This window comes from Anser anser, assembly GCF_964211835.1.
Source record: "Anser anser genome assembly, chromosome: 4".
Classification (NCBI taxonomy): domain Eukaryota; kingdom Metazoa; phylum Chordata; class Aves; order Anseriformes; family Anatidae; genus Anser; species Anser anser.
The window spans coordinates 21,296,826-21,318,467 of record NC_139724.1 but is presented as its reverse complement, the minus strand read 5'-3'; the positions used below and the strand labels follow the sequence as shown (position 1 = coordinate 21,318,467).

At 43.8% G+C, this 21,642-nt stretch overlaps 1 protein-coding gene across 5 annotated transcripts in view; it reads left to right on the top strand.

Moving 5' to 3' along the window:
* Window positions 1-21,642, top strand: part of STOX2 (storkhead box 2) — a 147,415-nt gene that overhangs the window by 60,132 nt on the left and 65,641 nt on the right. The window contains exon 1 of one of the 5 annotated variants that reach the window (XM_083835105.1): window positions 9,718-12,134. The exons of 3 other annotated variants lie outside the window; for them this stretch is intronic. In XM_083835105.1, the coding sequence (XP_083691231.1) occupies window positions 11,969-12,134 (166 nt within the window). In that variant the 5' untranslated portion in view covers window positions 9,718-11,968. Of the gene's footprint in view, window positions 1-9,717; window positions 12,135-21,642 lie in introns of those variants that run through there. One more of the 5 variants, XM_083835107.1, reaches the window with a different exon arrangement.

Below are 21,642 nucleotides of genomic sequence, written 5' to 3'. Positions count from 1 at the left end.
GCCCAAACCATGTGATGTTCCTGAGCTTGCTATCACCTTTCACTCTTTTCTGTAGCTCGAATATTTCTGTGAACAGACATGTGAAGGTGCCCAAATAACGTACTTATGTCTAGAAGCAGAGGAGGGCATCTTGTCAAGCATGCAGCTAGTCACAGCGATGGCAGTTTCTGTAGGCTGGGCTACACTAATTTGCAAATAACCCAACATTAAACAGCTTGAATAACTTCAAACTGCTGCAGCCTGGTTCTTCAGGATCACCGATGAATTAGCCACGCATTTGCTGCTGGCTGGAGCACTTGCTTCCATTAACCACTTCATCTAATTAAAGGTTCTGTTAACTCTTGGTACCTTCCATGAGACTGAAGTCTGAATGCTCCTCAGACTGCGGGCATCGCCGTGGCAGCTGGTTACGTTCCCCCTCAATTACACGATCTGTAAATCTGGGCAGGGATGTTTCTAGGGATGTCTGGTGGAACATCTAGCCAGAGGCTAACATGAATGGGGTTTGCGAGACCCTCCAAGATAAGCAAAGCAAACACACATTCTCAAAATGAATGTAAAGCTCATTTTTCAATTAGTTTAAGTTGAGTTTAAGGTACCCATATGAGGAAGGAGAGACACTGAGTGCCTGGGGTGGGGCAGGGGCCAGAAATAATACTCCTGCCATCCTGCTTACCTCCAGGTCAATGCAGGTGGGCAGGAAAACTTGACCACCTACCAGCAGTCCTGCACCACAAAGCTTCACTCTTTGCTTCCAGCTCGGCAGCAGGGCACCATTTTGTTTTGCCTGCTCCCCTCGTAGTTTAAAACTGACAGCATTTCTTGGCAAACCTGGCATGCTAAACTGATTTTTTTTCTCCTACCTTGCAAGTCCCATCCTCCTACGTAATTACCTGCACTTATTGAGAAAAAATTGCTTGAGAAAAGGCTTGTTAGTTTATGGGATAAGAGGGGATAAAACAAGTCTCTCAATCCTCATTCCTTTTGTATGCATTGGAAAGCTTTTGGCAGAAAGATAGCTGGATTTCCAATGCAGCAGGGAGCCATGCTGGTTCGTATTGAAATAATTGGGTAGATGGTGCAGAAGATTATGTGATAAAACCTATATGTTACTTTTAAGTGGCTGGGTTTTTGGTAATTGCTGTAGGACCATTTATTAAGTAAATAATTAGTCTTTCCAGATAAGGACTAGGATACCATTTACATTTGAGAGATTTATGAGTGCATATATTGGCAGCTGTGTTCAGCATTAATTTGTGTGTTTCATTTTGCTCCTGAATTTTATTTCAAAAGCTTCAGACAATGCAGAATTGAGAATATGGTGGCTGAAAGCAAAGCAATTGACGAATGTGTTTGAAAAGCCTGCATATGATATCTGTTCCTTTTATAAGGAATATTTCCTTTATGACCTCCTCCTGCTTTGTATTTAACATTTCAAAGAACTTTTGGGACTGTCTGTAGGCTGCATCTTCACGAAGCAAGTAGCCAAGGATTTAAAGTATTGTCATTGCTGGCCTGAAGCTGAAAACTGCAGGCGGTTTTAATCCCGGGGTGGTGGGGGTTTAAACCCAACCCTTTGTGTTCAGATTAGGAGTGCAGGAGGATAGACTTAGGAGGTGTTAGTGGGAGTTTTTTCATTGGCAGTTCAGTAATAGCATCAGGATTTGGAAATACTTTTTTTTTTTTTTTTCCTATTCTTTGTTATTTCAGTAATTACTGGATGGTGGGTAGAAATCTGTAGGGTTTGTGTGTTGTTATTTTTTTTTTTAAGTACTACAACAGGGTGTGGGCAATAAAAAGAAGTACTTGCTTTTTTAACTTTTTACTCTTTGGATAACTGAGGGCCCCTAAATGCCTTCTCAAGACAGTCTATCATTGTTTCAGTCCTTGATGTCTGTATTTATTTTGTCTTGGTTCCATCAGCTGGGATAACAACAAGATCCATCTTTGGAGAGGAAGGAAAAAAAGGATTTGGCATTAGCAACATGATCTGACAAATCTCCTGAAATCCTCCAGTTGGGAAGGAAGATTCCCTGAGCTACCTTACACTGTCTGGGAGATGGAAAGGTTACCAAACATCTCCCCCATCACGAAACAGATCACAAGCAAGTCGCTGAGCACTTGCTTAAGGAGTTTCTCTTAATTTCTGTCGGAAACTAAGAAATGTTTGGCATAATTATTTCTTGATCCCTGGGACAGCTGGGGTGAAAAGCACTTGAAGTTTTTATGTATGGAAACCTGGTGGCTCCCTACAAGAGCTTCTGAGATGAGCACCATAGCTAATAAGATTTACCACAGTTGGTTGGTGAAGGTATTGAGTTCAGCTCAATAGTGATCAGTTTTAATGAAGACTAAAGACTTCCCAGCTCTTCATTTTGTGCATAATTCTTCCAAATAGAATTCTAGTGCTAAGAAATTTATCACTTTCATGTAAATTATCTCACTTAAGATGTTTGCTTCTTTGGAAAAAGAGAGAGATCTTTTCAGATTTCCAGAAATATTAAGTATAAGTGGTTCTCTATGCATCACAAAAATTCATTATAATATGAAAAGCATTTTGAAAGAAACCTTATGCTATGCCAGTGCTGTTCACATGTTTTAAAAGATGTAAGTACTCCTTTGTGGTGGGAGTGAGGAGTATGCTTTTCAGAGCTAGAGTGGAGGCTTGTTTTTTTTGTTGTTGTTTTCTGATTAGATTTTAGTTTATTTTTTCTTAATTTCACTACTTTAATTTGGCTATAACAATGATATTCCTTTGTAATAAGGTACGTTTTTCTTCATAACATCTACATGTTTCACTTTACTCTGTCTTGATTCTGGTAGGAAATTCGTAGGTTGAAAAATTCACACCAGAGACTTCTCTTATATCCAGCGCGACACTCAAGCGCTATGTTATAAGCATTTCTCTAAACTGAGACTTTGGGTGCTGCTCCCTTCTGCTTAGCGCCATGGAAGAGTTAAAGATCTTGCACTGACCTCCAGAAAACCTGGGAGGTAACAGTGCTCCTTTGGAAGCAAGTCCCTCTTCACACCTAAAACCAAATGAATTAATAATAAAACAACCAGCAGCCACCCAGTAATATAGAAGGGTATGTAGAAAAAGCAGTAAAGCTCCCTGTGGCTGGTACTTTGCTTTAACAGATTGTGCTGATATGTAGGGCGTCACTTAGTAAAACAGAAATTATTCAGTTGGAATAGTCCCCAGCTGAAGAAGTTAAGTTTCTTGCATGGTGATGATAGAAATTTGAGACCCAATGCTGTAAAATGCCTCCTCTCGTTCCTCTACTTGCATACAAAAACCTGTGCACTCAGGATAAATGCTTGGAACAACTCTTATGGAGGGGCATGTGCAAGTGATGCCAGCATAAACCTTCATATGGACGGAGGAGTGGGAAATTGTCTCTGGGCGCCCAGGAGGGTAACGTCAGTGCTTCAAAAGCTAAGTGGAGAGGGGCAGCAAGCTGTGGTAACCAGCGACAGGCAGGGCAGCTGTCCCAGGAGCAGAGCCTTCCCTGTGATGGGTGCTGATGCAGCATCAGAAGAGAATGGAGATGCTCCAGCATCCCACTGAAAACCAGCGACGGGAGAGTGCTGCCTCCCTGGGGACACAGGGATTGTACACCGCTGGTGTGGAGAACGTTCAGGCTGATTGTTTTGGGTTGCCTTTTGGTCAGGCATGTGTTGTGTCACCTAATTTCTGTCTGTGTTTATGACTCCTCTCTAGAGGTGTTTGTTTTTTTTCCCTTCCCAAATACTGGTACATGCCAATGAGACAGACTTTGAATCTAAAACTATAATAAAATATCCAACAAGTAATTAACTTACTTTTTGGTGACGTGATGAATCAGTGCTTTTTCACTCTTGGGATTTTATCTTGCTTGCATTCTCTTCGAACTGATGGGTGGAAAACATACGTTTTCAGTGCTAAGCCACTATTTTGAAACCCTATTTTATGTAGGCAGAGCTTCACGCACATATGGAAGTAAATTCATGACAAGAGGTTGTTTACAAAGGGTGGAGTAGCATATATTCAGGCTTCCCAACTTTTCTAAGGTTTTAAAGATCTCTGCCCGTTATACATGCTATATACATACATCTATAAAATATGCTTGCTATATTGCACAGCTGTATAAGCAAGAATTTTTAGAGGGAGCTTAGTACCGGGTTGTTCAGCAAATGCTCTGTGGAGCTATAGCAGCTGCTGGGATTTAGTTCCCTTGGTATGCTGCTTCGATTTTGAAGACTGCCCATCAAATATGTTCATTGTCCCTTTTGCAAACGTGGCTGAAGCTTTTTGGTCAGTTTTGAGCGTGGTGAGTAATTCTTACAGGCAAGGATTTGGAATTCGAAGCTAATATACGGATAAATAATAGCCATGCAATGTGTAAAGCGATGCCCACTCGTTATAGCCAAGTGCTTTCTTTTCTTAGTGGACTTTTCCTTTAGGGGTGCCTACCTGGCATGCAGAAGCTGCTTGTGGTTTGTGCTGCTGTAGCACTGAGGAGCTTAACCAGGCTTGCTTGTGATGCTGCGATCGTGTGAGGTGTTACACGAGCATACAGCAGAAACACAGGCTTACGAAGGAACGGGAAGAGATGTGTGAATTAGTCTTTAAAAACACCATCTATAACAGCTTTTACTGCTGGTGGGGTCTACACTGCGTGCTTACGTCTTGCTCTCTATTTTTTAAACTCCTAAACCAGAAGGATAGGCTGTCTTTCCAACGCAGAGTACAGCTGGCCCCCATATATCAGTAGGTTACTTAAATACCAGGGTACTAATGATATGTGACACCAGTGGAAAACAAGAAAAGTTGAGGTCAACATTTTTGGCACATCTTTTGCCACTATATCCTTTGTAAGAGCAGCCAATGAATGAATGCTGGAGCTCCATTTTTCCAAGGTTTTGAATTCTGTTATATGTGAGGGGTCTAATAAATGCTTGACTGTTGGGAAGTCTGTGCTGTGTATTCACGGCTTCCCTCCCTCTCTGGTTGGTTTTGCGTGCCAAGGAGTTAGAGTCCCATCTTCCATCCACTTCAGCTAACACACTCTGAGTCAGATAACAGGAGGGGAGAAGCGTGCATCAAGGCGAAGGCCATATCCTGCAGGCTGTGTTTCTTTCACTGGTACCTTTTGAGTTAGTCTCGGGTACCCAGACTAAAAAACCTTCTGCATCAATTGTCTTCAATGCAGAGGAAGCACAAATGCAATCAGAAAGGTCTGGACTGAAAAAAATACAGGGCCGTCTTTCTTCTCATAACAGAGGCAGGTTTTTCTTAAAAGTCATGCAAGTTAAAATAAATACCGCAGTGTATAAGCTAGCACACAGAAAAATGAATCAGTGAACTACAGCATGTGTGCAGCACCAGCACTGCATTCCTGTCATCACACATTCCCAAAACATAACAGTGGGAGAAATATGATCCGAAACTGGTTTAAGAGGTGCTGTAATTAAGCCAGGATTACTACCATGGTATAACATAACCTGATAGCATTCTGGAGTTAGACTGAAGACTTGCTTGTGATAAGCTCTGAAATATTTTCCTTTTTTTTAATACTTGGAAGCTTTTTCACTTGCACCTTTGACTTGGGGATTTTTTCTTTCTCTGTTTCGTGGAGTTTCTCCAACGTTCTCTGCAAGGAGACGATTGCCTGAGCAAGCCCAGATCCAGCAAATCCACCAAGAGAGGCTGCCTCATTTTGTGACCTGGGCCCCAAGCAAGGATTGCAAGTACTTGGCTTCTTTCGCATATTTGAGTAACAATGAGTACCAGTGAGGGGTGACAAACTGGAAGTGTTAGTGATGGAAGTCTAAGAGCTACTGTGAAAGAGGATATGCTGCACCACAAGCTTTCTGGTCTCTTTTTGCCAGTAGATCTGGTTACAAAGGCCTGGAAGGGACAGCAAATACTTCCCAAAGCCAAGGACAGTTGCAACCAGTTGCCAGACCTCCTTAACCAAAAGGGGGTCTCACAAAAGCATTTTATTTAGAGGCTGGGTTCTGGCCTGCTTCCACCTTACCTGATGGTGGTGGCACGTTTGATAATACAGAGACACAGGAGTGCACGTGTGAGAACTGTGCAGTTTGTGCAGTGGACAATTTCTCCTCTTCGTGGATTTATTAATATTAAAAATGCGGGTTATGCCTCTTCTCAGGGATGTTATTATGCAGAGCTGTACATCTGATAAAACCATATATTGCCAAGACTTGGGATGTTATGCCTTAGTTCAGTGTTTTTCTCCAGTTCTTAATTACATTTTTTCTACCTCTTCTCTCACTAAACTTTCTTTGCCCCTACTCCTTTTTACTGCTTATAAACTGCGTGCACTACAGGCTTTTTTTTCCCCCCTCTTTTTTATATATTTATTTATTTATTTATTCCTTTCTTCTCTCCCTTTTCCACTCTCTTAGGTCGTGCATTTCCTTCTCAGCATCTTGTGGCATCTTATCTCCACCTTTAAAAAAGATGAAGATAAAGAAAAGTTTATATAAAGTTTTAGAATGTTACAGAGGTTTTTCTTCCTGATGTGATGGACCATTTCCTCCTTTTGCAGCACGCTTTTATTTAATTTTTTTTTTCAATGCACTATACAAGGAGGAGTGGTCTAAAAACAGAGGGAGGGCGAAGGACCACAGGAACCCAAAGACCACCTTTGTGGTGCCCCCTGTGTGTGACCTTCCCTCTTCCAGCAAGCTATGAAAGACAGGGAGCAGAGCTAGCTCCCCTTGCAGAGGATTTTTGCCAAATAGCACTAGTCTACTGTCTGGTTTTAGACATTTTGGAAATAGCTAGTTTTAGAAAAAATAGCATAGGATGTCAGGGCAGTAACTATGTAAGTTGAGGATTTTGTTGCCACAGGCCACAAAATGACCCTGTGCTCCGTGTTTTACCTAGCTGCTGCTGCCATTAGGGCAAGGTGTCCCCTGCATCCCAGCCATACAAGTGCCATCCGCAGTCTTTGCTTCTGGAGCTGGGACCCGTGGGAGGAACCTTCTCCTTGACCCGACCCGCAGAGACCGAAGCGAGAAGGCTTTGTGCCGAGTGCTCAGCATCTCAGCAGAGTTGATTCTTTTGATTGTGTTGGGTGCTTGTGAGACACCATCTCGTCCAACAGCAATAAAGCAAAGATGTTTCAATTTCCTCCTGGCGGGGCAGCCCGTTGACTATGTGCAACAGGCAAGGTAGTGACAGAGTAAGGGAGAAACCTGGCTTTGAATGCGTAGTTTGAGAGAGCATTTCACAGGGGAGGTGTGCAGCTTGTCATAGCAAAGAAGAACACTGCTTTCCTCCTTGTGGGTCCTATTATTTCACCTATTTCACCATTTTTATTTTATTGTTTGGCTTGAATGCTTGTCTGGTTGAAAGCCTCATGCAGTTGGTCCCCAAGCCAGTCAAGCTGTTGCAGTAACACCATCCCACCCTGCTGAAGTCTGCCCCCCTTCTCTGTAGAAACTTGCTTGCCATGGGGAGGAGAAGAAATGTTGCCCCAGCTGAAACTTGAAATACCAGATTTCATGAGAGAAACTTGAAATACCATAATCTGGTGTTGCTTTCTCAGGAGAGCAATTACTGTGTATGCACACATGGACAAGCACGCATGAACACACACATGCAAATCTCTCTCTATATTTATCTCTATATATATCGCCATACGGTAACCTGCCATATAATTATTATTTTTCAGCCGAGGACTTCAGGCTCGGACCCTTCATTATATGGCTGTATATTTGTCACGGATTTCCTATGCTGTTTTGGGCCACTTGTCTGCTTTTCTTTTTGCCTTTTTCCATAAACAAAATATGAATAGACCAGCTTAGCAACTAGTAAGTGTTTATGAAGATCAAAAGCAATAGATATCCTTGGTAATATTTGTTTTTTCACTATTTAAGAGATAACATAGAAGGCTTTCAGAAGCTAACATTTTTAATTGCTTCTCCAAAAGCCTTCAGGCTCCCAATGAATTTTGGCTGAAGTAGGGTTGTGATGAAAAGCTTGAACCTGTAAGAATCCTTTACAGTGTCTTAAATGTACCTAGGCCTCTTTATTTTTTAAAAATATATAATGTTAAACTGTTGTCTTTGAAATGGCTACTGTTCTGTTGCCAATTCCTGATATGGAACTGTTAGGCTAAGAGGGAGGCAGGATTTTTGTTTTAGTTCAGATTTCTTTTTCCCCCCAAGGTTTCTATGGTCTATTCAACCTAGTCCCACCTCTCCTTCTACTAATTCAAGACAGAGATGGTACCTGCTGAACATTAAGTACCAAATGATCAAAAAAAAAATGAGTAAACAAACAAACCAGTTTTGAAACTTATCCTTTTTCTCTTCATCATTGATAGCAAGTGTCAGAATCCCATCAGTTCATTTCCTGCTTAGAAGCATATTTCTGCTTTCCCATATTCCTACAGGAATTAGACTATTTCTCCACTTATAGACTATTTCTATGCTTATTTATAGAATTGGGCAAAACTTTACCAATATGTCATAAGTAGGCAAAAATATTTGTATATTAAAGCAGAATTTCCCAATTGTTTCAGCCAAATACAATTAAAATTCCCCTCCCCATCTGTTGGAACTGTCTGATTAAACAGCAAATTTTTATTTATTTCATACTGTGCTTATAGTGGTATTGTACCATTCATTGTTCACCAAGCAGGGGAGCCATTTGTAGCTGGAAACTCTTCTTTCCCTACCTTGCTTCAACATATCTGTATGAATCCAGACATTTATTTTCTTTTATTTAAAAAAATAATAAAATGTCTATGATTTTTTTCTTTTCAAAAGCCCTCAAATTTTAGTTTTCAGTTCATATGAAGGAAACTTTTATTTCAGTTTGGCCACCGAAGCAAAAAAATCAATTATACTCATAGTTCTAGCTCTTTTTCCAAAGAAAACAGCCAAAACTTAAATTTGGTCTTTAATTATATATTTGGTTCATCCCCATAACAACACTTGACTTCAAACAATGCAAGAGCAGGAGGAAACTTGCTCCGAATTCCTCTCTTCAAAGGGAAGAACTCTTTCAGATACCACGTCAAGAACACTTTCAGCTGAAACCTAAAAAGATAACAGTGGGAAGATGGAATACAAGGAGCTTTAGCTGACCATGGTGGTAATATCTCATTACTGAGGGAAAGCTTCTAAAGTTGTTTTTAAGCAAATCTCCCTACATTTGGGAAGGGAAAGTTGGCTTTGCTAGATGGATTGCTTATTTCTTTCTCCAATCCCCAACTTTAATATAAAAATAACTTCTCATAGTCGTAGGAGCAAAATATTACTTGCTCAAAATTATCAAACAATGGAAACTCATCCTGTTATCTGCCCCCAAACCTGCCCAATTCTTACAATCAGTGAGTAGAAGAGAAGAGAGCATATGGAAATTTTAAATACTGTACTGCTCTTGTGACAATTCCTGCAAGTGTACAAATTAAATCACTTAAAAGTACTTTAACCTGTGCACTGTCACTAGTTTGTTACTGTTCAGCAAATTGCTATAAAAGCACTGGGATTTGGGTGCTTTGCCTGATGGTTACGGTTGGGCACACAGCTCTGTCAGTGGTAGAGCTGTCCCTGATCTGATTCTTGTTAGATTAGCCCTAAAACTAGACTCTAGTATTTTTAGTTAGGAATAATTATGCAGAAAGCCAGTGTCAGGATCACTGTGGTCTTGTCACCCCCACCCACCCCACCCCACTCTGTTCTGTATTCCTACTTTTTGACCTCATTTTTCTTCCTCATTGCTTATTCCTATTTGTCTCATCTCAGGTTATGCCTCTTTTTCTTGTCTCTTCTTTAATGGAACAGATTGATATCTAGGGCTGTGTCTAGAGTAGAAGAAAAATTGAGTTTAGTTCAGACGTAGGTTGACATTAGTTGGCCAACTACAGGCTACTTTCAACCACTTGTACAGTGTGGCCACCATATGTTCAATGTTCAGACAGTAGGAGAGTTTATGCTCTTGGATAGAATTTAATTTGCTTTTATATCTGCTGAAATGGGTAGGTTTTTTAGGTTTGACTTAGCTAGGTAGTGCTAACCAATCTACTCAAGCCTCAGTCTTAGATTGGAAAAGTTGAACGATTCTAGAAGTTCTCCTTATGGTTTTTCAGGTCTGAGGATGAAAACATGGTCTATTATAAGCCTTGCGTAGGTTGATGAGTAAAATTGCTAGATGAGTAAGTTGCACGATGGAAAATATCTTACATTTTCAATAGTGGTGCTCTAGGCCAGGTTTCTTTGCTTGTGTTACTTCTGCCTGTTGCTACCAGTATACAGAGCATCAATGGAAACATGTAGCTCTTGATGGCTTTTCACACCATTGGAAGGAAATGAGGATGAATGAGATGAGAAAGGACTCCAAAGTATTTCATTTTCAAAGACCTTGCTGGGTTTCATTCTCGTAATTTGTATATTGTGTGAAATGGCTGGAAACAAAGGAAACCTTGAATGACTCTCTGGTGTGTCATCTGGTGGTAGGGCAGGGCCAGCTGAGGTGGATGCTGGTGGATAAACCCCATGCTTCGTGGCCGTGAAGGGACAGCGTCTACATGTCTGTTGGCTTTTATGTCCTACTCACTGAGTGTTGTCCTTTCCGTGTTTTGACACTACTGAAGGTGTTAAATTACTGTCAAAATTATAGTCCTCTCATTTTCCATGCTTTCAGAAATGTGACAATCCTTGCAGTAAGGATGGTTAATGAATTATATGTAAAAAAATGTGAACACAAGTAATTTATTAGCTGCATTTAGAAGGAACTGAGTGCCCTGGTGTGGTTTTGGTTGGCAAACCCCTGCTTTGCAGCAGGCCAGGCTCACAATGCTTCAAGATGGTGCCTGGTGCTCAGGCACATATGCCCATGGGATGAGCCATGGGGCAAACAAGGGAGATCCTTGTGGGCCACCACGGCCCACCAGGCCACCTTTGGGCGAGCTGCGGGTCTTGGCCACCTAGCCCTGAGGAGAAGAGAAAATGTCTGGAGGTTGGGCGAGCTGGCGGGGGGGGGGGGGCTGCATGCATGGATGCCCTGGGGACACCACCCCCTGCCCCGCTCCCCTCCTGCTCGGGGCCGCAGGATGGCGGCCCGAGGGGGCTCATGAGGAAGGAGGGAGGAAGAGGAGGGCGGCGGGGAAGGGAGGAGGCGGCCGGGCCACCCGCAGCGCAGGGGGCTTTGTATGTAAATGCCTGCGCGCCCGCTGCCGGCCCGGGGGAGCGCCTGGCCGGGGGCCGGGGACCGGCGCCATGTCGCGGGGAGCCTGAGGGACCCCGGCGGTGCCTGAGGGCGGCGGGGGGGTGGGGGGGGGGGGTGACGGTGCTTGCGCCGGTCCCGCGGCCGGGCGAGGCGCCTGCGGGCGCTCCCTCCTCCTCCTCCTTCCCCTCCTCTTTCTCCTCCTCCTCCCCGTCCTCCTCCTCCTCCTGCTGCCGCCGTGCCGGGAGCTGCCGCCGCCTCTCCCAGCGCCCGGCGCGCTGCGATTCGGGTCATAACCGGCGGCCGTGGGGTTTTCCTAATTTGTTTGGGTCTTTTGTGTCGCGGCTCACAGTTGGCTAAGCACTGCTAGGCTGAATCGGGCTATTGTTTGGGATCCCGGAGCGTTCACGCTGCAAATCCTACCCCCCCACCCCCCCTCTTTTTTTTTTCCTCTTTTTCCTTTTTTTTTTTTTTTTTGCCTGAGAAGCCACATAATGTGCCTTTCCTCCCCACGAATCTGGAAGCTATAAGCCGGACCGCTTGCAAATGAAGTGTAATGCATTGTGGGACGTGTGTAAAATTGGATCATTCGAGGGGGAGAGGAAAAAAAAAAAGGGGAAGGGACCTGCCGCCCGCGCCCTAGAAGAGGTGGCGGCAACATGGGCGCAGGTTGCGCCCCGGCGGTGCCGGCGCTAGGCTGATGCCAGGCGTCGTGTGTCCGGCGAGCCACGAGGCCTGGCCCCTGCTGCTGCGGGAGGATTAGGCTCGGGCATCCTCAGGATGAAGAAGACGCGGAGTACGACCTTGCGGAGGGCCTGGCCTAGCTCCGACTTCTCCGACCGGGCCTCCGACCGCATGAGGTCCCGCAGCGAGAAGGACTACCGGCTGCACAAACACTTCCCACCAGCTTTTATTTCGCAGGCATCACGGGGCTACATGACATCAGGTTTGTAACATAATTTGCGTGCGTGTGTGTGTGTGTGTGCGTGTGCGAGCCGCTTTATTGCGAGGCGGGATGCGGGTGTGCGGCTCCGGCAGGGCTGTGGCAATAGGTACGGAGGGGAGCCTGCGACCGGGAGCGTAAGTTGTTATGAATAATGCACCAAAAAAAAGGAAAGAAAAAAAAAAGCATACATCCACCATTTTGTACCTCAGCAAGATTCACAGCAGGGCCCTCGCAATATGGTGTTTAAAATCTATTAGTCGGGTGAAATAAATGCATGGGAGAAACGGTCATGTCTCTCCGCCGTGCAAAGGCAGAGAAAAATGACTGGGTGCGCAGAGCATGGAGCCCTTTGCTCCTTTTGTGCATAAGAGCATGTGCTGGATATTTACTGCTGCCTCACACGGTCTCCTTTTAATGCAGTTAGCTCTAGTTTAACTCATTGCGCTGGGGTGTTTTTCTGCTGGGGAAGGAAAGAGGGTCACCTGTGACTGCAAACGCTCTCTCGCCTTGCTGCAGGCTTTCCAGGTTTCGGCTGTGTGTTTCTGCAGTGGCAAAGCATGCTTTGGTGAAAATGACTGTGAACACGTTTGCATTCATTATTCGAGGTGTAGAAGGGGAGCAGAGCCGCGTATGTGGGGGAACGAACGCACACGTGCATGTATGTCCATCTGGTCGTTGCTTTCAGGGGAGGCTGTAGGGAAATAATGGACACTGCACCAACATGTTTGTGCATGGGGAGGAGAGAGCACAAACAAAACAAAAACCAGCACAGGGAAAGGCAGGCATCAGGGAGAGGCTTGGCCTCAGACAGAGTGCTGGTGCAATTTCAGAAAACCTCAGTAGTGTTAATGGAAGCTGCTCCATCCTGAAATGCATCTTAATGGCCTTGGAATCCAGACATTTCATAAACACCAGAAAGAAGACTTGGGAAAATGCTGATGGGGAGGGGGACGGGGGCAGAAAATCCTGGAAACCTCCTTTGTTGTTCTGCTGCCTGCTTATTGTGACGATCGGACATAAGATTTCATTACTACGATGTCAAATTCCAATTTATCATGAAGGCACGTTTTCCCTCTAAGGCTCAATTTAGGTTGAGTAGGCAGATTCCTTTAAAGGAGAAAAAGAGGGAGCGGGAGAAAACGAAGGTATTTATTATGCATTACTGAAAACGTTTCCAGTCCTGTCCCTCCCCCCCCCCCCCCCTCCCCATTTCTGCTGTGAAGGTTGAGCCAAAGATTGTGGTTGTCAGTTAAATGCTCGCTTTACTATCTCTGTCTCTAATAAACAGATCTCTTTGGCCAGGATTGGTTTCTCGTGTTTTAAAAATGTCTTGTGACCGTTCTTTCATTAACCCCAAGCAAAAGGGGAAAAATAACGCATTTTTATTGAAAAAATCTGCCTGTGTAAGAAAATTGCGCTATTTTGGCAGTAGTCATTTTGATTCCCCCCCCTCCCCCCCTTTCCTGGGAAGCCACGTATCGAGAGGAAATGACAAGTATAATTTATGCCTGAACAGCTGAAGAAAATGAGAATGGTTGTGTGTGTGGGGGGGTGTTTGTTTTGTTGGTGCTGCAGGTTCTTAAAGCAGCTACAAAGCCAGACCTGACCAAATTGCGAAGGTTTTGGTCGTTCTGCGTGGATTTTCTCGTATTCGTAATGTAAAGATACAATGCTGTGTCAGTTCTGTTGAAGTCAGTACTTCAAGGCCTTTCTTCCAGTGTGGAAAACCGTATTTAAAAGAGAAGGAGCTCACAGGAGTGTTTTGTGCCAAGTGGTGTGGGTTTTGCTTGTTTTTAATTCTTCAGGGAAAATTGGGCTCTGCAAAAGCTTTATCTTGGCAAGATTGATGCAATCCAAGTAGGTGGTCAAGCACTAGTGATCTTCAGAATGAGATGTGTCACCCTGCGTTTTTTGGCTGATACCTGTGTCTTTGGGGGCCCATGGATATTAAATGTGCTACAAATGTTTTAAGGTAATCTCTGGACCCCGGGAGTGCTGTATTTATGAATATACAACGTGTTGATTTAAATTGCAACAACTGAAGAAGGACAAATGTCATGTTCAGTTTGAGCAACCTGCTCAAGTTGTTGGAGGGATACTACATTGAAAATTAAAATCAGAAGTGCTTTAAAGGGAACCTGGTTGGCGTCTAGCTGGACAAGCGGTTGTTCTCTCTTGATGGGTAGTTTCCACATTGATTTATTTTTAAAGGATTGTTGTCCACTGCCTTTCCAAATATTAGTTTTGGGAGGAAGGGCTACTGTATCTAAACACTTCTGGGTACTTGAAGAAAACTCTCTTCCTCGCAGGAAACCTGTAGGAAGTCTTCTGGCATAAAAGTTGTGGGGATGGGGAATACAAACACGTTCTTTGTCACCCAGAATGTCGTACGGGAGAAAGTGTCCTGAAACACATGGGCTTTTCAGAGGGCTGCATTCTGTTTATCCAACCATTTAACCTCATCACCATTAGCATTGTTGTGGTTCTCTTTTAATTAGATGCCGCATTGTTTGGGGTGGGGGTGGAGGGTGGGAAAGAAACCTTGGGTTTTTGCCTCAATTACTCTGGTTAGGAAAATACGAAAAAGCAAACAGTCAAAGGGCCTTCAGTAAGATGCTAAAAAGCTTGAGACATTAATATTATGGAGAATCATATATATGTATATATACATTTCTTTCAGCAGCACAGAAATACTGAGCAATGGTGTTGGTTTGGGGGGGGAAATGCAGCCTCTAAGCAGAACCCCATTGGCAGGGGAAGTGCAGACCTCCTGCTGGCGTGGTGAAGCAGACCCGGTATTAAGCAGCCTTTTCAGTAAAGCTGAGTAAAGGACCAGTTTGGTATTTATTTGACAAGAAGCAGCGCCGGTGGTTAGCAGTCACATTTTCAATACTTTGGGAACAAACTGCCCATAATTGCAGAAAATTACTGCGGATGCAGATGCAGTTCATGCAAAATTTAGAGATTGTTTGACAGATCAAGGGAGATGGAAGTAAGGAGGGAAAAAAAAAGGCAGGGAATTTAGAAAATCACACATTTTTACCGCTGAATAATCTCTTGATACGTGCTATTAAATGTGCTGTACTCGAGGGTTTCTTTAGGCCTCCTAGCAACCACGAGGTTCAAAGGCCATGCAAGGAGTTCATTGTTCATGCTGAATATTAATTTCCCAGTGGAGGGCTGACTTGGAAAAAAAACACTGAAAAAGAAAACTACAACAATGTAGAGCTTTGACCTTGCGTTGAAAAGAGATGTTGAAAAGTTTGAATCCAATAAATTTCATATAAGTTGCTGGAAAGGGGGAGATGTACTTGATGTTTTTGATGGATTGTTACTTAATTGAAGGGGAAATAAAGAAATCATATAAAACTGCCAAGCAGAATGAAACTTACTGGAACTCAGGAACGAGGGCTCCAAAAGGTCCCATGAAATAATACCGTGTAGCGTTTGAAATGTCAGAGCTTTCTTTTTTCTTTTTCTTTCCCCTCCTGAATAAAGAAGGGAAATCCTGGATTTTCTCTCGGTGGGGAGACAAACTGCTCGCTGTGGTTGACCCAGGCGTAAAACGTTACCAGAACTGAGTAGTGCTCTGCAGAGAAATATATATATTTTTTTCTTCTGCAGCTTCTGGTGAGCTATTTTGGTTGAAGATCTTGGTGTTGGAGGTGGTGTGTCAATTTGGGGTGGGGGCGGTGTAGGGTAACAGTCTAGCACATGCAGAACGAAGGAATGTCTGACGAGCTCTCCACAACGGTAAAAGCTAATTCCGGAGCTTGCTTATTTGAAGGTTACCTTCCAAAAGGTTTGCAATGCCTTTATTGCTCTTTGCTATAAAATTTCCTTGCACGTGTTTCAGTGCTCTGAAGTTGAATGGTGAAATTCAGTCTCAGTGTTGCTGTGCAGCTACTGGAGCTTCATCACCCAGCTGAAGCAGAAGAGAAAGGCGAGAAAGGAGGTAACACTGACCAGCTAGCCGACTGATGTTATCTGTGTGCAAATTAGGATTCCTAGGAGGAAGGGATACCTCCCTGTGCTTCAAGGGTGTTTGGTGGGAGGTCTAGGGCTGCCTCTTCAGCCTTCTTGAACAGAAAGAAGGATCTTGAGAGTCAGATTAGAGCAAATTGGAGAATCCTGAGTCTCTTTTTTGCCCCTTAGCTTCAACTTCTGACTCTAATAAAAATTAATATTTGGAGATAACCGTGTGTGATCTGAAGAAGGCAGTTTAACGTAATTGAGAAATGACAGATCTACACAAAGCCTTGGAGCTCGTTCAGTTCTCCTGTCCCTCAGTTCAGTTATCTACGGGAATATGTTCTAGCTTGAAAGTAGCTGTATTGTAATTAATATTTAATGGAATAATCAGGATTGCATCACCTTCTTCTTCTCTCCGTGTGGCATTAAGAAACACCTTCCAACTTGTCTGCTTAACAGTAATGTGATCTCTTTGCCTCCCTGAGTTCTGAGTAGCTTAGGCTGTCTTAGACCAGTCCCGGAACCATAAAACCATAGGAGCGGGTGGGTGTTGGTGGCGTGCAGAGCTCCTGCCCCTCAGCTCCTGCCTTGCATCCTTTGCTTCGGCCTGTGCTGAGCTGGGAACCCAGCTGGGTGGCTCCGTTCAGTTACTTCAGGGCTTATGCTTGCCTTATTGCTTGGGAAGCTGCTTCTGGGCTGCCTTTGCCTTCCAGTCCATTTTGGCCCCTGGGGCATCCGCTTACCTGGGAAGAGAAGCAGGAGCTTTCACTGGGTCCTGGTCAGGGGAGAGGAGGGCCTAATTCTGCTCCTGGCTTCAGACCACACAAACTTTGCATAAGTTCGTTGGCCACTCATTTTTTTGCATCATTTTCAGCTAGTTTTGATTTCCCCCTGTGGTTTCTTGCCAGAGGGAGTACGAAACACATCTTGTCTGACCACCCTTTGCAGAGAGAGCGCTGGTTTTCACTCCTGTGGTTGTTGGTGCAACGCTGTCATACCTGTCAGCTACACCACTGTCTGCAGGCCTGGTCCTTTCCCAGCAGGTACCAAGATGTTTTCTGCATATCCCTGACTCTTCACCCTTATACCAAGCTTTGGACAGTGCATGGGCTGTGCATCCTCCCAGCTGAGCAAGCTGCACTGGAGTACCTGCGTCCCTGCTGAGACCTGTGAGCAAGGGGATCCAGAGCAGCTTTTTTGTTCATGGCAGTAGAAGTAAAATCCAAGAGGAATGAATACAAGAAAGAAACAGAAGGCTGTGTGTGTGTCTGTCTTACCTAGACTTGCTCATGTTTCCGTCTCGTTTCAAAGCACTCATCCCTGCAGGGCTAAGTTTCAGGTTGTTTTTCCTCCCCAGGCTCCATCACTGCTACCAGGATCCCTCTCACTTTCACAGGCTGTGTTGGCTGTGCTCAGCCACGTGAACCTTGGGCCAGGTCAGGGTGTGCAGAGGGGCACCAGGATCGGGTCACCAAAGGGCGTTTGTGCAGAGTTGTCATCCGCTTCTGAATCGGAGTGCGTTTCCAGGTGTGTTTTCCTGCAGTCCTGTGATTGAAGTAGCTCATTATAAGCACACTAGACATCACGATTGCTCACTGATGATACGGGAGGCTCCTCTTTCAAGAGCAGACAACTGCTCGGAACAAACACAGCACTGATTCATCACGAATAGCTCCCAAGCTGTCACAGGTGCAGAAGCTACACTTCGCCTTTGTTGGAAAGTTTTGATAAACCCGAAGGGTGTTGAATACTGGCCGTTTTGGAATCAAATTGCAGCCACATCTTTGCAAAATGCATCACTTCTTGGAGGAGGCTGAAATGTGAGGATTTTGCAGATTACCTTGGTTTAGGCCAGTGACCTGTGCAATTGTGAGCAACAAAAAGCCTTCGTTTGCACAGAAGTGAGTAAGTGGAGAGTAAACTACCATCTTTGTAAGGTTCTGTTTACGGTTAAAGGAAGTATAAGTAGAACCATGTGAGAAGAATGAAAGGAAGATATTTTTCTAGGCATGCTCTAGAAATCCTCCAAAGACTGGGGTTCCTTTTCATTGTTTTGTGGAGGTTCTTTAGGGTGACTTTCATAATCCATAGCAGGTTGTAGAGTGTTACCGTGAATAGCACTGAAGCTGAGTCAGCCTCCTGTCATCTAAATGCTGGGCCATGATGCCCAGCCTGTGACTGAAACAAAGCAGTGCTGGAAAATATTTTCAGGTACAGTTTATTCCTGGCTCTTCCTCCTCAACATGCTCTTACCTGGCTGGAAAAGGCCAAGCAGTATTAGAGCCACAATAACAAATTGTCAGCTGACTTAGAGCTTGTGTAAGAATTTCTAAATAATACTTTTTTTTCTTGAAAATTAAAACAATACATTGCATTATTTTTAAATGATCAAGCTACTGATAAACTATCAAAACTGGATATTGGGTGGTTCGGTGGAGTGGATGTAATCTGGGCTTAGATGTTCACAGTGGATGCCCTTTGTAAGAAGTATCTAAGAAATACTTGATGCAATTCTGTCCAACCAGTGGGTTTTATGTGCACCAGAAAAAGGAGAAGGAGTAGTATTCGTAGAAAATGAGACCTGAATGGGTACTCTACCAGTGCTATTTTGTATCTTGCTCTTGGATGATATGTAGGCACTGGGATGATGTTGTTCTTGCACAAACAGGCTGTGGGGAATGGGAAGAAAGGAAGGCCCAACTTTATAGGAAGCGTATTTGGGCACGCAGGGCGGTGGCGTGGGTAGCGCAGTCTAGTTTAGACAGAGCCCTGGGGTCTGTTGGCAGCTTCTAAAGCACTCTGCAGAAGGTAACTGAAAAAAAAAAAAAAGAAAACTTATTTTCAGCAGGCTTGAATTCGCTGTAGAAAGCCTAGCAAGTTCTCCTTGCCCCTTCCTTCAAGAGATAGCAGGAGGTCCAGGAGGTGAGGGAGGTGATCCCAGTTGTGTCACTGGTTGGCTTTGCTTTCTGCAGCTCTTGAACCATTTCTGCAGCTCAGTACACTTAGGTGGTCATCTGTTCAGTAGAACTATCCTTTATTTTGTGCTGCTAGGCTGCCTGTCACAAAAGGGGGACTATCGCAACCCAGGCCTTGAATTGGTAATGGTGGCTAAGAATGAACATCCAGAACAGGTGTATTCAGTGTGAACAGAGAAGTCCTTGTTCTGCAAATGAAATTCTCCCTTCTGATCAGCCTTTGGACACCATGGCATTCACAGGAATTTTCCATCTCTCCTTTGTGCAAGCCGGAAAAGAAACCTTCGTAGTGTCAGCAGTAAATGATGTGGAGTGCCTGTTGTTATGTACTGTTAGCACTTCTACCATGTTGACCAACTCCTCACAACCCGAAGGTAGTTCTGCTTTTCAACACATCGTAGAAGATGCAATTCCTACAATTTTTAAATTATAGGAGTGGTTCCTGTTCCTTCAGTAGAGAGCAATATCTGTAGGGAATAGCTAAAACGCACAATTTATTATTATAAAAATCAAGTTTTAGTGTTGAACAAATATATCTTGATGGTTTTATTAGTTCTGATAGGATGTGAAAACAACACAAAAGAGTAAGATGATGGGTAGCAGATGGGTAGCAAAGAGCATCTCTTGTACCTCACTTTGGGTTCTGTCCTCTGCCTGGTGTGCGGGTCCGTGAAGCACCTCGCGCACCCATATGCAGGTTAGAAACCTGCACTTAGTGGTCTAAAAGCACCTCTTTCTGCTACTGTTTTCTGTCCCAGTTGCATCATTTAAAGGAAAAATTGAATGGCCCTTTGTAGTGAATTTGACCTCGGCATTTTGAAGCACAAAGAATATAATAGACAATTCAGCAATCCTTACTTAATGTGGCCTGGAAAAGGCCAAGTTCAGTAAGAAAGCTGAGTACATCATAACACAGGAAGCAGTGTTGGGAGAACCTAGATTATGTAAACTAGTTTTCATGCCCATTTGTGTTCTTTTAATTTCCTCCATAATTTCCTATGGATTTCCTGTTGATGACCTGTGACCTAGTTTCAGAGGATGAACTTCTGACCATACGTGATAACGTTGTAAATGCCATAAATTGAGCTGCTTGTCTCACGGGCAAGTAAAGATGATGGACTGAATTTCAGTGTGGTACTTCACTTCGCCTCTGAAATTCCCACAGCATTTTAGAGCAAAGTAGCAATCCTTATTTTCCTAGGAAATTCTAATTCTGCTCTCCTGAGAATTTACATTCTTGGATCATGCAGTGACCTTGTTTTACTACACATAAGCCTTAATCTAAATATTTTTTTAAGCAGGGTGAAATGGAAATATTTTTACAAGGTTTTCTTAAGATCTTTGTGCTTTTAGGTGTAAATCCTGCATGGCCGTCTGGGTGGGTAGAGGGAACAAAAACTAAAGAGGAAAAGGTTTATTGGTTTTAACGCTAAGTTTGAAACAGCTGCAACCCCCAGGTGCAAATTGGGCATGGCTGCAGAGCATCTCTTCTGGGAGACGGAGGGCAGAGGCACTGACCGTGGAGGGTTCACCCAAGGCACTCGTGTTATGGGGGTCTTCATCCTGTTGCGTTAACTTCAGGGCTGGTTGACTAAGGGGGAGCCTGGGTGGTGGGTGGGAGCCGCAGGGCTCACGGCTGGCATGCAGCCCGGCCTTTCTGTTGGTTGTCCACTCGTGGGGCACACGCAATTTCGGGAGTGAAAGCTTGAAATCATATTTGCATGGGGTCTCTGCGTAAGAGTTGACCTAGTTGGAATGTTTTCACAGAATAAAGAGGCAAAAAAAAAGTTTTTTTGTACTTTTCCAACCATTGTAATAAAGTCTCAGTATCTGAACTCCTTGGTAGAAGTTCTCTGGAAAGAGATGTGGCCAATTCAAAACATTTTGCAGATTTTTTTTTTGTTTTGTTTTTACTAAAATCACTAGATGTTTTCTTTTGAGCCAATCTTAGGTTCAGTCTGTGGAATATAGAATAGAACAGAACAGAATAGAATAGAATAGCTCAGCTCATGGGGGAGGGACCTCCAAAGATCATCAAGCCCAACTGCCTGGCCACTTCAGGGCTAACCGAAAGTTAAAGCATATTATTAACAGCATTATCCATTTAATTCTGCATTTAATTGAGGAAATATTCTCAAGTAACTACGTGTATAAAATTAAGATGTCTTTTGGAGACCTCATTTTAGAAAGCACGTTCTTAACTACCACTTTTCACGAGAGAGTGCACTAGCTAGATAGGTAATTGTTTATTCTGGAGATGTGTGCAGTAACTTTTCATCAGATATGTGGTCTCTGGTGTTGCCCTATCCAGCGGAGTAAATGATAGTTTATGTAAGCGTATTTATTACATTTTATATGTTGCTAAATATTAGCGTTGCAAAAGTGGTCTCTGTGTGGATGTGCTATTCATTATACACCAGAATGCACACCGAGTCCCCAAGGGTCCCCTTCTGTCCTTAATGGAAAAGTACACAAATTTTTGTCCGACTGTTCAGGTAGGAAATCTTACCTGCCAGCAGCGCTGCTGCTCCTCCACAGACAGCGTGTGTACCTGTCTCTCT